This window comes from Ursus maritimus, unplaced genomic scaffold (assembly GCF_017311325.1).
Source record: "Ursus maritimus isolate PB19 unplaced genomic scaffold, ASM1731132v1 scaffold_9, whole genome shotgun sequence".
NCBI classification, from domain to species: Eukaryota; Metazoa; Chordata; class Mammalia; order Carnivora; family Ursidae; genus Ursus; species Ursus maritimus.
In genome coordinates, this window is record NW_024427107.1 from 40060214 (window position 1) to 40075258 (window position 15045).

General features: G+C 35.0%; 1 protein-coding gene across 2 annotated transcripts in view; it reads right to left on the reverse strand.

Annotated features, from left to right (window-relative positions):
- RAD54B (RAD54 homolog B) overlaps nt 1–15045 on the reverse strand; it is an 81947-nt gene that overhangs the window by 21135 nt on the left and 45767 nt on the right. For both annotated transcript variants that reach the window (XM_008689148.1, XM_040626081.1), the window contains exons 5-10: nt 14733–15014; nt 11650–11812; nt 6696–6921; nt 6224–6431; nt 3841–3980; nt 1215–1505 (exon numbers count right to left, since the gene is read on the reverse strand). In XM_008689148.1, coding sequence (XP_008687370.1) covers nt 1215–1505; nt 3841–3980; nt 6224–6431; nt 6696–6921; nt 11650–11812; nt 14733–15014 — 1310 coding nt within the window. The remainder of the gene's footprint in view (nt 1–1214; nt 1506–3840; nt 3981–6223; nt 6432–6695; nt 6922–11649; nt 11813–14732; nt 15015–15045) is intronic.

Below are 15045 nucleotides of genomic sequence, written 5' to 3' on the forward strand. Positions count from 1 at the left end.
CCCAGCGGAGGAGCCCAATGCGGGGCTCGATCACAGGATTCCAGGATCACGCCTTGAGCCAAAGGCAGACGCTTAACGACTGAGCCACCCAGGTGCCCCAATAAATAAAATCAGAGAAAGAAAAGAAAAGAAAAGAAAAGAAAAGAAAAGAAAAGAAAAGAAAAGAAAAAGGCTCACAGATGTAACCTGACCATGATTAAGTTTGCCCTTAAAGAACTGGTAAACAGTAGAGTGGGGACTGATACCCAGTTCTAACTCCAAAACAGAAAATTCTCACTATACTCCAAACTGCATTATGTTTGTTAACTATCCAAATGGTTAGTTCAACTATTAAAAATCATACTTGGAGAAGATACCTAATTTGGAAAAATGTTCATGATTTATTTAGTGAAAAAATATTTTAAAATAGTAAACATAGAATTATTAAAACTAAGTTTCTCTAGAACAAGATTATAGATGTATATCTTTGAGCCCCTGTTCCCTCACCAAAAAGTGGGGAGAGTAATAACAATACTTATTCAACAGAGTTTTGTAAAGAATAAACAAAATAATACCAGAAAAGCATTAGTGTTCGGTACATAAGTGCTTATTAAGTACTGGCTAAGATTATTAATACCAAAATACAGGTTTTTTTCTGGCTAGAGAGCTTTATTTCTTTATAATAAATTCCTAAAAGTATTGTCAGGCCACAAAACATATACAATTTTAGGGCTTTGATATATATTGCCAACTATCTCTCAGTTGTACCAATTTACATTCTAACCAGCAGGTGACTTAAATTTTCTTCTGATTTTCTGAATTTTAACAATTTCATACAAATTATATATATAATGTATTACTTTCATAATGGAAAAAAATTAAATTATTTTCAGTGGTAAATTTTATATTTGTCTGCACCAAACAAAACTGATTGGCTATATAAAATAGAGAGAGAAAACACAGCAAAGTATCACACATGATACCAAAGAACATGGGCCAACTCTAGAAGGCAGTGTCTTACATCCATTTCACCCCTAGTTCAGTCCTATGAATATGGACAGTCTCTCAACAAATAGACGACTAGATAAACTGTACAGATGAAACATACAGGAGAAGCAGTAAAGCTTTTAGAAAACCCACAAATGCAACCCCCTGGGAGGCCCAATCTGCCCTCTTAGATTCACATGACAAAGAACCCTTAGCTTATATCCTTGACAGTCTCACAAACTACTTACCTTTATAGAGTTGAACAACAGGCAGGGGTGATTGCACAGTTTTTTAAGAGCTCCTATACATATTAGATGAGGACTATTTCCCAACAACCCTTGAAGGCAGAACCTGACAGCCTGAGAATTCAACAGCTTTCGATAAAGCTCAATCTGTAGTGCTCCTGGTCGGCAAAAGACGACATTCTCTATTTTAGGTGGAAGATATTTATTTATGACTTCTTGGGTTCTTCTAAGGAGAAAGAGTCCAGTGAGGCAAGTAAGTTCAGCTGCTCTTTTCTCTCCTAACTCCTTTTTTTCCTGTGGAAAAATCACAGACTTAAAAGTGCTATAAACAAAGAATACTTGCAATTAAAAGGAATATTAAATATCTTATAATAATAAACCATTTACTAATTATGTCCCTTCAGGGTTTTTTGTTTATTTTTTGTTTTTACAGAATAAATGCAATATAAGTTTGGGATAGAAAAACTAACCATCATCTCTTTAAATGTTCAGCCTCATCATTTAATTAAATGAAGCCAGTCTCCTAATCTTTGTTTGGCTATTGGCACCAGTGAGAGCCCTCAGAAGTCAACAATCTACAAACTAAACTATTCTAAAAGTAAGCTTTTATGTGAAGACTGTCATGGTACATAGTCTCAAAATCATCAACAAAGAACTAATTCAGCAAATTCTTGGAAGCAAATATTTTGACAAGTTATTGATCTTAAAATTACACCCATAAGAAATTACTGACACAAGGCACAGCTAATTCTTTTAAAATCATTACACATTTTTCATTAGAAATGTTAGTTTCCAATTTGTCTGTTTCTTTTAGTTTGTTTCTAAGTTTTTACCACAGTACCTTAAGTAAAAATACAGTGTAAGTGAAATATATGCTTAAATTCTCTTTTGAGCATACATAACTTCACAGTGAAGCTTATAATAAAATCCCATATGTATATATTCATTTCTATAAAAATCATTAAGTCCCACGTGATGAGATGAGCACTGTGTATTAAGAAAGACTGATGAATCACTGAACTCTACCTCTGAAACTAATAATACATTATATGTTAGTTAACTGAATTTAAATTTAAATAAATAAAAATAAGTGTTGGGAAAATAAATAAATAAAAATTAAAAAACAAAAGTCATAAAAAGCTCCCCTTGTATGTTAAAACTATTTTCAACTTTTATTACAAAAGAAATAGGTTCATTGAAGAAAAGTCAGAAAATATAGTTATGTAAAAATAAGAAAATTAAAACCAACTTTAATCAACCAGAAACAACCACAGCTGTCATGACTTTTTTGTCTATCTTCCATTCCAAGTCTTTTTTCTTTTTGTCAATATGTAAATGTATTTAACATTCTAGTTTTACTTTTATTTTCCTGTTTGTAACAAAAACAGGATCTCTATAGTTTAAGCTTCGTGGGAACAAGGCACCAGTCAGCTTGGCTCTTCTCTGTACTCCCTAGGATCTAACACTTTGCATTTGGCCCACTATTGCTGTTTCACCTGTGTTAGGTAAATAAATGAATTTAATCTTACTTTTAAATAATGTATGATGGATATTTTCCATGATATTAAATATATTCTTAGCTATTATTTTGTATAGTTCCTGGTTCATGGGAAATGCTCGATAAGTATTTGCTGACTGATTATCGCATTTTATTAATTCTGAGACATATATTTTTTTTTATACTTTAACTTCTCTGATACAGGTTGCTTTTTATAAGCAATGACTTTTTTTTTTAAGATTTTATTTATTTGACAGAGAGAGAGACAACCAGCTAGAGAGGGAACACAAGCAGGGGGAGTGGGAGAAGAAGAAACAGGCTCCCAGGAGAAGAGCCCGATGTGGGGCTCGATCCCAGAACGCCGGGATCATGCCCTGAGCCGAAGGCAGACGCTTAATGACTGAGCCACCAAGGTGCCCCTACAAGCAATGACTTCTTATAACTATAATTGATGGTATGTTTTCCTTGGTGCTTCATAAAATAATGATGCATCTTAGAATTGGTATTATTTTAGATTCAATGAAATAACATTGGGTTTACAACATGCAGACTCTGCTTTAACCATTTTCCTACCTTTGGAAAATGCCTGTGTCCAATCTGTTTATTTCCTTATACTTTTTTACCCTTACAGCTAAATCTGTAAGCACATCTATAGTTATTTCTCTATAATAAATTTCTAAAAGTGGTATTGCCACACCACAAAATATATGCAATTTTAAGACTTTTGATACATGCTGCCCAACTATTCTCCAGTTGTACCAATATACATTCCAACCAGTAGAGGACAGTACTCTCATCTATACTTGCTATTCCTGTTAATTGAGCCAACTAAAACACCAATAGAAGAGTATAAAAGTTATTTTATGGTTATTGTGGTTTACTTTTTTCAATACCAGTAAAAATGAATATTTTTATATGTTTACTGTCATTTATAATTCTTTGTGAAGTACCTACTTATGATTTTTTTTATGTGATATTTCCTAAAATAAAGAATGCAGGAAGAGTTGAAGGATTGTGGGAAAAATAAAGAATTCACTAATTTAATTCTTCCTGAATTAAATAATGCCCAAGCTGTGGATGACTTTCCTGGGCATACTGCTTTTTTATCCTTTTTATAAAAGTAAATTATACCTCAGAAGCAGATGGCTGTCTCGATATAATGATGGGTTCTTCATATATTTTTCTATAAGATGACAAAGAGCCTAATATTCCTGGATTTACAAAATCAATTAATGCAAAAAATTCTTGAAGATCATTCTGAACTGGAGTACCTAAAGAAAGAAAACAGTGATGAAAAGGTCAAGCTTTTGTTTTATAGTCACAGGTATTTGTAGAAAGTTGTACAAGATCTCTTCACTCAGAAAGTTAAAATAAAGGCTTTGGAGCTGAGAAAGAGTAGCCAAATCCAGTTGAACAAAAAATATTAAGAACCAAATAAATTTTTAACTCTGATTTTAACTGTAGACTAAATTCATCATAGTGGCTGCATACAGGCTCTGGAGTCTGACCACCCTGGATCCAATCTCACCTGTATCATTTACTCTGAGTGACCCTGAGCAAGTTACATATCTCAGTTTATTTCTATAAAATGCAGCTCCTAGGGTTGTGAGGATCAAATTAGTTAATCCATATACTATACTTAGAATAGGCCTAAAGCACAATAAATGTTCCATAACTTAGTGATTCTTAATATTATTACAACTATGTGATTCTCGACAAGTTTCTTAAGCACTTTAAGTTAAATTCAGAATTTTTTCACTTATGAAAGTGGGAAGATAACAATTTCCCAGTGGTATTACAGTGAAAAGCAGAGACACTGTATGCACACTGTAGCACAGTGCCTAACATTTAGTGAACACTCAGCAGATGGCACCTATTACCTTTCAGTTTTCAGATCACATTGAGATCTTCACTAATCCTAAAGGTTGATACAAATGGATTAATATACCCTGCATGTATTACACACTCAATAACTTCTGCTAACTAATTTTCAAAGAAACATTAGCATGTTTCACTAATTACATCAAAAGAACATAAATCATAGTCCAACAGTATAATTTCAGATGACATTCAAATAACAGACTAATAAAAGGCATCCAAAAATATAAATAAGAGGTATATATAAGAGAGGTGAATAAAAATACACTTCTTCAGTAACACAGACAACATAAATTTTACGCCAGGGAATTTAATGATTGCTTCCCTCAAAATTAAATAGGTCAAGCCCAGACCAATGCTTATTAATTTTTCTACCACATCTAGTCAGTTCTAAATTTTGGGACCCATAGTAGAAAGAATTAGAGAAAATATATTTATGTTAGTATGTATTTTGTTAATAAGCCTTTAAATGAATATCTATGATGATGACTAATAAAGAAAGGCAGAATGAAAAGGCAAGAAAGAAAGAGGGGAAATAAAAGTATAAGGATCCTTAGGGCTGGCTTCCAGACATTCACCCAACCTCAGCTAACTAATCCAAGCCACTCATGATAGTGCGATCCCATTTGCCAATAATTGATGCAGGAAAGGATTTGTGTCTTAGACTGGGTTCTCCAGGAGCAGAGCCTGAGACAGGGATTTGGCTGTACAACACTTACGGAGGGAAAGCTCTCAGGAGAAAGAGAATAATGGAATCAGAGAATAGCAGAGGAAGAAACCAAGCAAGGATGGCCCCCTTAAGCCTGAGATAAATTATAGCGAGGCTCAGAACATAAATTGTACCATAAAGTCGGTCCTGAAATTACCGTAAGGCAAGGGCTCTGGCATTTTCCACTTACCTCTACATGAGTCAACCATTGACCAAGTTGCAGGGGAGAGTGGAAGCTCTCATTCAAAAAAGGATAATTCTCCAGAAATTAGAAGGGCCACACAAGACCAAAGTGAGGTGGGGGATGAAAGCTACATTGAGCTACTCAGGTCTGATTCTAGTCTAGGCTAAAAAGAAGTGAGTAGAAAAAGATTCTTGTATTTACATATGGGCCATCCCACCTTTCCAGTCTGAGGCGGCAAGTTTGGCCAGCAATGAATTATGTGCATGCAGCATACACATATAAAAACAAGGGATACTTATATTAAGCATTTATCATGTGTCAGGTAGTCTTCCAAGAACTGTATGTGAATTAACGCCTTACACCTTAACAATAACTCTATGAAGTAAATGGTATTATAATCCTTATTTCACAGATAAGGAAACTGAGGCACAGAGATGTTAACTTGCCCAAAGTTGTACAGTTATAAATATCACCCTTAGGAACCAAGCAGAGGCAGTCCAGACCCATCTCCTACGTTCTTTACCATGATACCATTGTATTTATTTTTCAAAAACTCCAAAATCTAGGTTGCAGAAAATTACATAGGGATTTGAAAATCGAGAATCCTACCAAGACTCAATTACTCAATTATCAGTATGCATTCCATCCAGCACCACCAATTCTTTGGGTGGCAAGCATATTACAAATCTTGTATGGTAAGTAGGCAAAAATTCTATCATATCATCCCCAAAGTAAATACTGACCAGTTAGAATTATTCTTTTCTCACAAGAGAGGCTAATGAGGGCTGTAGTTGTTTTAATGGCACTGTTCTTCAAACGATGCCCCTCATCGCAGATTAGAAGATCAAATTTTACATTCTTAATTTGATCCAAAGAACGAAGTAACATTTCATAACTGATGATAAGAACAGAATAAAATGGAGATTTGGTGAATTCTTCTACTTTGTGGTCCTAAAAAAAAAAAACAAAAGGTAATATTTAACATGGGCTAAAACTGTAAAATCAAATTCAAGCAGCATATTCCTGACAGACATTAGTTAGAATATGTTAACTCAAAGCCAAATTGTAAGCCAAGATGCCATTTTTCTGCAAAGGAGCTGGGAGAGTTATATGCAGTTGAAAAACTATCCTACAGACAGTGAAAACTGCAGTGTTGATTTGAAAAGCATAGAGATTTAGAAAATGACCAAGGCTGAACTGTCACAAGTCTCTTACCTGATCAACAGGAAATATCTTGATTCTTTCACTTCCTAGCCATTTTTGAAATTCCTTCCTCCAATTATTCACTAAGCTTCCAGGAGTGACAATAAGCGTCTTCTTTATTACTGGCTTGCCTCCATAGGGTCCCTGACACTGTAGCGTCCAGATGAGCGAAATACATTGCAGTGTTTTCCCTAAACCCATTTCATCAGCAAGAATAGCTCCACATCTGCCGTTCACTCTGTTAGAAATAATTATACTTCTTTTAGTCATGATAGGAAAATATTTTATGCCCCTAACGTCGTCATTTATTAGTCAAGAACCAAAAGCTGATATTTTGTAATAAGGACAAACTCTACCCCCCTCAAACCCTTTTTCTAGATATTCATGCAGCTGATTTACAGCTATCTCTCTTTCGAATCTTTGATAATTATATTCATTATATATTTACTGTCAACTAAATTACTAAAACAAATTTGAAATCCGACAGTTGAATCTAAATCATGTTACTATCATATGCATATATTTAGAGACTAGAAATGTATCCCAATTTTATAACTACATTTGAATAATTAAACTATAACTGTGCTTCTCATCACTAACGGTTGAGCAATTTTTATCAGTTTCAGCATTAGACATCTAAACAGTTTAAACTACATTGCAATCTTAACCAGAAAGATCTGTTGAGCTATATTTATGATTCTCTGGCAGTAAATGAAGTCCTCAATCATAGAGCTTCCTGCACTGTTAAGAAAAAAAAAAAACTAAATATTGATCTAATACATGTAACTTAGTAATAAAGTCTTATCCTATAGATCTGTTAAGGCAATTTAAAATTAAATATTATAAGGAATATTAATAATAAGTGGCATGTTTATACCACTTTGCAGCTTTTAAAGCTCTTTGATATATATATTTATATATATTTTTAAAGATTTTATTTATTTATTTGAGAGAGAGAAAGCAGGGGCAGAGGGAGAGGGAGAAACAGATTTCCCACCAAGCAGAGAACCCGACACAGGGCTCAATCCCAGGACCCTGGGACTATGACCCGAGCCGAAGGCAGACGCTTAACCGACTGAGCCACTCAGGCGCACCTATATATATTTTAAAAGTTATAAAGTCCAATGGAATTAAGGATAGTACCAAAAATAAGTACAGTGTTCTTTATTTCATTTACCATTAATACTCTAGTTCCATCCATGTCATTGCAAATGGCAAGATTTCATTCTTTTTTACGGCTGAGTAATGTATTTCATTGCGTATATATCCTACATCTTCTTTATCCATTCATCAGTCTAAGGACACTGGGTCTGTTTCCATAATTTGGCTATTGTAGGTAATGTTGCTATAAACATTGGGAGTGCATATATCCCTCTGAATTAGCATTTTTGTATTCTTTGGGTAACTATCCCTTTGAATTAGTACTTTTGTATTCTTTGGGTAAATATTAGGTGCATCATAAGGTAGTTCTATTTTTTAACTATTTGAGGAACTTCCATACTGTTTCCCAGAGTGGCTGCACCAGTTTGCATTCCTACCAACTGTGTAAGAGTATTTCTTACAGTGTATTTCTCCATATCCTCGCCAACATCTGTTGTTTCTTGTGTTGCTCATTTTAGCCATTCTGACAGGTATGCAGTGGCTATCTCATTAAATTTTTAATTTGTATTTCCGTAATGATGAGTGATGTTGATTTCACTCATATGTGGAATTTAAGAAACAAAACAAACAAGAATGGGGAAAAAAAAAGAGAGAAGCAAATCAAGAAACAGACTCTTAACTACAGAGAACAAACTGATGGTTACCAGAGGGGAGGCTGGTGGGGGATGGGTTAAACATGTGATGGGATAGGAGGGCACTTGTGATGAGCACCAGGTGTTGTACAGAAGTGCTGAATGACTCAGTTGTACACCTGACGCTTAATATTATACTGTATGTTAATTGGAATTTAAATTTAAAAAAATAAGTACAGTTTTATTATAGTTTAATTCATTTTATTAGTAAAAATAATGAAAAATCAACTATATGTTTTCCATTTCAAAGTACAGAAAAAAAATCACAAACATGAATTACAGCCATTATTATCATTTTTTAAAAAGATTTTATTTATTTATTCGTCACTGAGAGAGAGAGCACAAGCAGGGGAGCAGCAGGCAAAGGGAGAAGCAGGGTCCCCACTGAGCAAGGAGCCCAACACAGGTTTCGATTCCAGGACCCTGGGATCATGACCTGAGCCGAAGGCAGAAGCTTAACCAACTGAGCCACCCAGATGCCCCTATTATCATTTTTTTAAAAGATTTTATTTTCTTTTAAGTAATCTCCACACGCAATGTGCGGCTCAAACTCACAACCATGAGATCAAGAGATGCACACTCTACTGACTGAGCCAGCCAGTCAGGCACCCCTGTTATCATTTTAGATCAACAGCTTGACAATGCAAGACCAAATGCCAACTGAGATACAGTGAGTGGCAGAGAGAAAATAGTGATCCTTCCACAGTGGAAAGAAGAAAGCAGAAGGCTTCATTGGAAAGATGGCCCTTTTCAAAGGTGAATAGGAATTCACTACATGAATCAAGTAGTTCAACATAACTGGAGCTTGAACTGAATTCCAAGCAAGGAAACACAAAGGCTATGAACCTAGCAAGATAGGCAGAGACTACAGATAGCATACTTATCCCTGAAAGTTCAGACTGTATCTTGCAGGTCAGTGTCTCTCAAACATCAGTCCTTCATGACTACCGTCATAGTTTTGCTATGTATGTGATACCATATGTGTTATTATTTGTTTATTTATTTTTAAGTCAACTCCCTTTTTTACTTATTAGATTTATTTGAAAACTCCAAGCATAATTTATCCATGAAACCAAAAACTTAATATACTATTTTTTCCTAATAGTTCACTAACTAAATATGCTAGTATTGGAATTTAAACACAAGGTGTGGGGCTCCTGACTGGCTCAATCGGTGGAGTATGCAACTCTTGATCTCAGGGTTGTGAGTTCGAGTCCCACGTTAGGTATAGAGACTACTTAGAGGCACCTGGGTAGCTCAGTTGGGTTAAGCATCCAACTCTTGGTTTAGGGTCAGGTCATGATCTCAGGGTCATGAGATGGAGCCCCACATTGGACTCCACACTCAGCAGAGCCCTCTCTCTCTCTGCGCCTCCCCCCACATTCACACACAAATGCTCTCTCTCTAAAATAATAAATCTTTTGGGGCGCCTGGGTGGCACAGCGGTTAAGCGTCTGCCTTCAGCTCAGGGCGTGATCCCGGCGTTATGGATCGAGCCCCACATCAGGCTCCTCCGCTATGAGCCTGCTTCTTCCTCTCCCACTCCCCCTGCTTGTGTTCCCTCTCTCGCTGGCTGTCTCTATCTGTGTTAAATAAATAAATAAAATCTTTAAAAATAATAATAATAATAAATCTTTTTTAAAAAAGAGATTGCTTAAAAATAAAATCCTTAAATTTAAAAAAAATAAAATAAAAAACAAGGCTTGTCCATGTCCACCTAAAATGACCCCACATACCACCAGTGGAGTGCATATTACAGATCAGGAAACACTGCTGTAAGTTCTGAGAGTCTGAAACATTTTAAGCAAGGGGAATGCCAGGTACAGAACTGGTTTTCAGAAAAATCAAGCTGGTGGCAATAAGTAGAATGAATTTGAGGAGCATCAGAAGCAGATACACAGGGTAGATGGCACCGCAAAAATCCAGACAAAATATAATTGTATGGCATCAGTTATCAGCACTGTCGCAGTGGGGTGCGAGAAAAGATCCAGAATCAAAGGATATTTAGGAGTTCCAAATAATTAAAAGTTCAGGTTTGATTACATTGAAAAGTGAAAGAGAAGAAATTAAAGATGCTTTCCCAGCCGAATGAGACAAGATCTCCAAAAAGAAGAGCATATTTTGAGAAAGAACATGAGTCTAGAAAGTTTCTGGGATGTAGTATTCCCTTAACCTGTCATTATTCAAAGGATTCTTAGAGTTTGGGGGAATTTACGTTCTCAACTCCCTATTAAATGATCAATTTAAAAATCAAGGGCCTGTGCATTAAAAACAAAACAAAACAAAAAGAACTAAAAGGAAATGTAACAAGATGTTGGCAGATTCCTTTGATTCTTCTTTACTTCCTTTGTCTGGCTTTTGTGTGTCTGTGTGTAATCTCTAAGTATCTTTAAGAGAGGGTACTACAATTCTTTATCAGAAAACTCTATTTAAAAGGGAGTGGGGGAGGGGCGCCTTCGTGGCTCAGTCAGTGAAGCATCTGCCTTGGGCTCAGGTCATGATCTCAGGATCCTGGGATGGAGGCGCACTTCGGGCTTCCAGAGCCTGCTTCTCCCCCTGCTTGTGCGCGCTCTCTCTGTCAAATAAATAAATAAAATCTGAAAAAAAATAAATTAAAAAAGGGTGTGGGGGAGACTCTTTTTTTTTTTAAGTAGAAGTGAGATAAGAAGAAAACCTTTTTTCCATAAGCAGAATTAAAGGCTACTTCCATTTTGCCCCCATAACCCTTTCTCATACTAGTGAGCTTTTAGTGTACCACATTAAGGTTGACTATATTTATCTATTTCCTCAAATACTTTAAAAGCTACTTAAGGGTAGGGATCATGGTCCTGACTTCTATATGCCCAGCTCCTAGCAGGATGTCTGGCACATGGCATCCTCAAGAATCACTTTTAGAATAAATGCACACATTAAGTATCATTCATGATGTACTGAGACTCATTATATTAGGCTTCTTCTAGAAAACCATTATGTTACAGGTTAAATCAAAACTCAGATTAGACTAAGGGCACCTGGCTGGCTCAGTCAACAGAGCATGCGACTCTTGATCTCAGGGTTGTGAGTTTGAGCCCCATGTTGGGTGTAGAGACTACTTAAAAAAAAAAATAAAATCTTTAAAAAAAAAAAAAAGCAGAAAACTCAGATTAGACTAAACAAATTATTTATTTTCCTACCTCATTCCCATTACACATTCATAGAGGAATATGATCCCTTCTTTCTGATGTGGTCGAAGATGATATACAAGGTGAGGATCTATCACCACATCCACAATAGGAAAACAGTTCTTATTGAACGTCCACTGGTGATTACTGTCAGGTCGTGACATTACAAGAGAATCTTAAAAAAAAGATGAAAGTTTAACTATTAATGTATTGCAATTTCACTCTGTCAGCGACTACATTATCTTGCTTTATTTACTCATAGCCTTTAACTATTTGCTATCGTTTGTGGCAAAAAAAAGTTGAAGTTTAGTAACACTGATACCAAGCAAGAACAGAAAATTAATCTCATGCCTTATTGATGTAAGATTTCAGGCAGAGAATTTCAAAGAGCTCCCCAAACTTCATATGCCCCAAAGTATTTCAAAACCAATGAAATTCACTATTGTTTAGCAAAGAATTCAGTAAGTCACAACGTTTAATAGTTCAGTATTCAGAGCAAAGAGAACTATCTTCAACTGAAAGTACAGGTTGGAATTTTGCCAAGTTGCACTCGCTAATGCTCACAGCTTCTTATTTTGGAAAGGCACCCAAATTTAACATATAGGTTCCCATTATCTTCACTTTGGTACACACAATGACTATTACTTCTGTGTTAATCAGAAGAATCGAGAAAGGATGACAACTTTTCCATTGACTTCGCCATCATTTTTTGCTTAAAGTTAGTTACTATGTTCATGAAAGTCAAATTCATGAATCTTTGCAAAGCAGCAAAGAAAAGTAACCATAGAATAATAAGGTAATTCTATAGAAATATACTAAAACAATTTAAAAGATTTATTAAAATATCACCAAAAAATACAAAATCAACTGGAAAGCAGTTATCAATTAATAAATATAAAGTCAGAAAATAAACTCATCAAAATTATTTTGGGGATATATTTATATGTCTATATCATGGTAAAAAAATGAAATAGATTTTGAAAATAAAACAAAAAGAAAAAAGAGAAGGACAGAAATGAGAAGGAAAGATAAAGCAGGTTCCAGGAGATTAAATAAATATCCACCAATGCAGAAATACACAGTCACAGGAATGAGAGTTTGGTCATGTTTACCATTAACAATCACCCAGAGGAAAGTTTCCTGTGGATCTTCCTAGGTTTCTGAGCAACTAAAAGGAACTCCCATTTTTGAGGTCAGTTCCTGGCAGGTAGAGGATTAGGGAGTGAAAATGGAAAATTTGGCCCTCAGCATTCCCCTGTATTCCAGTAGCAAAGCAAGAGTCTATTCCTTGTGGATTCCTAACCAAGAAATGGTCCCATTTTTTTTTTCTCTTTTGAAAAACACAAAGGGAAAAAAGAGAAGACAGAGGTGAGAATAATTCACTGCTCAAGCAAGAAGGACCATAGAATCTAAGTCAACTAACAAAGCATCCATCTTCAAGAAAAAGAAAACTTAAAACCACCACAATAATGGGACACCAGTTCAAATTTTAAGATGCCTCTCTACCTTCAAAGTAACGAAGCATCACTTAGTGCTTACAAAATCTTTCATGTTTTCATTTTTAAGTCTACAACCTAATTCTACCCTTGGCAAGATAAATAAATGAGAATCATCAACTACTTACCACTTACACAAAGGGTTTTTATTGTATTACACACACACACACGCACATGTACACATATATATAAATTATCACGATAAAATTTTTCATTCAGTCAACAAGTATTTATTATACACAGCATATAGCAGCACTCTATGTCTCTATGGTAGTAATTAGAACCCACATTTTAGGCTTGAGGAGACAAAGCCATGAGTGAGGTAAGTGACTACCCCAAGAAGTCAAAGAACCAGTTAGTTCAGTGGCAAAATCGGGACTCTAAGTCAGATCTTTGAATAAACACATTATTCTTTTGGTTCCCCACATCCCTCTATTATGTAATAGGAAGGCAAAGAGAAAGGAGAATAAAGGAGAAGGAAGCCTGTTAAAAGAGATGGCGGGACAAATAAAATATCTGGATAAAAAGAAAAATCAGAAGCAGAAGCTTCCACTCTCTCTCTTTCAATTAAGTCTCAGATAAGCTCACATCGAGCTAGGAATTTTTAATTTGGGGTTTTTATCCCAAGTTTTTCAATAATTATTTGAACTTCAGTAATTTCAGTTCATTTTTCTGGCCTTGGTTTTCTTCAAATGCGAAGAGACTGAACTAAATGATCTCAAAGGCCCCTTTAATTCAAAAATTCTATTCCCATAATACTTGCAAAAAATACTTAATTATGTTGCTTTATGTACTTTTTATTTTACTACTAATATGAAAGCAGCCTACACTCTATACCCCAACTTCGACATCCACTGCCCCATAATTCAAATTTACTTGTCCGTCTCCTCACCAAATGAGAAGACCTTTGATAACAATTTACCTCTGGGCCCAATGCAAAAAAAGGCACTGAAGAAATCCCTGTTGAGTAAACAATCAAAAAACAAACAAACAAAACAAAAACAAAACAAGCAAACAAAAAAAAAGCAGGCGAGGTTTTATTTTTTAATGTGATTTTTAAATTAGATTCATTAATGTGAAAATTAACTAAGTTGAATTCTCATCAGTAAAATTTAAATTCTTTACCCAACATCCCACCATTCAACATTTTAATACACTAATGCATGCGACCAAGACAGTCATCAAAAGAGAAGTATAAACATAATCCTGACTCATGAATTGACTAATACTTCTTTTTGCTGAAAATGTCAGATACTACTCAAAATCATATATGTATATATATGTGTATATGTGTGTATACATCTCCAATTTGCATATTTTTCCATATGTATATATGTATATGTCTCCAATTTGTATATTTTTCCTTCAACACAAATATGACATTTTTATTACTGTATTCTTAGAATAATACATTTATAAAATGATTCCCAAACTGTATTATTATACAGCTTCAACATTATTCCTTATTTCGGTTGTATACCTGAAGAATAATATATACTTTCATCTGAAAACTTTAAACAAAACTTAAACTTTAAATTCATATGCCAAATATCTTTTGACAGTAAAAACAGAATATACAAATTATTTTTTACAACTTACTTGGTGCATTTGGGTCATGGCGTGGTTTACAATCTTGGAAACCATTCAGTCTATTTTCCTTTGAACTAGTTTTACAAACACTTTTGAAGGGGTTAGAGAAACACTTCTTGGCAACTTGAGAAGAACTTGAGATTGCAGGGTCTCCTCCTCCAAGCTGAAAACATCTGCCACTGTTGAAATCATCGGGAGAGATTATACCCATGACTTCTACTTCTTTTCCACCAATCATCACTCTGTGGCCCTCTTCAATCTTTTCAAGCTCTTTGAATTTATATGCAATGCCTTTAAATTGAGAAGGGAGAATGTGAATTTA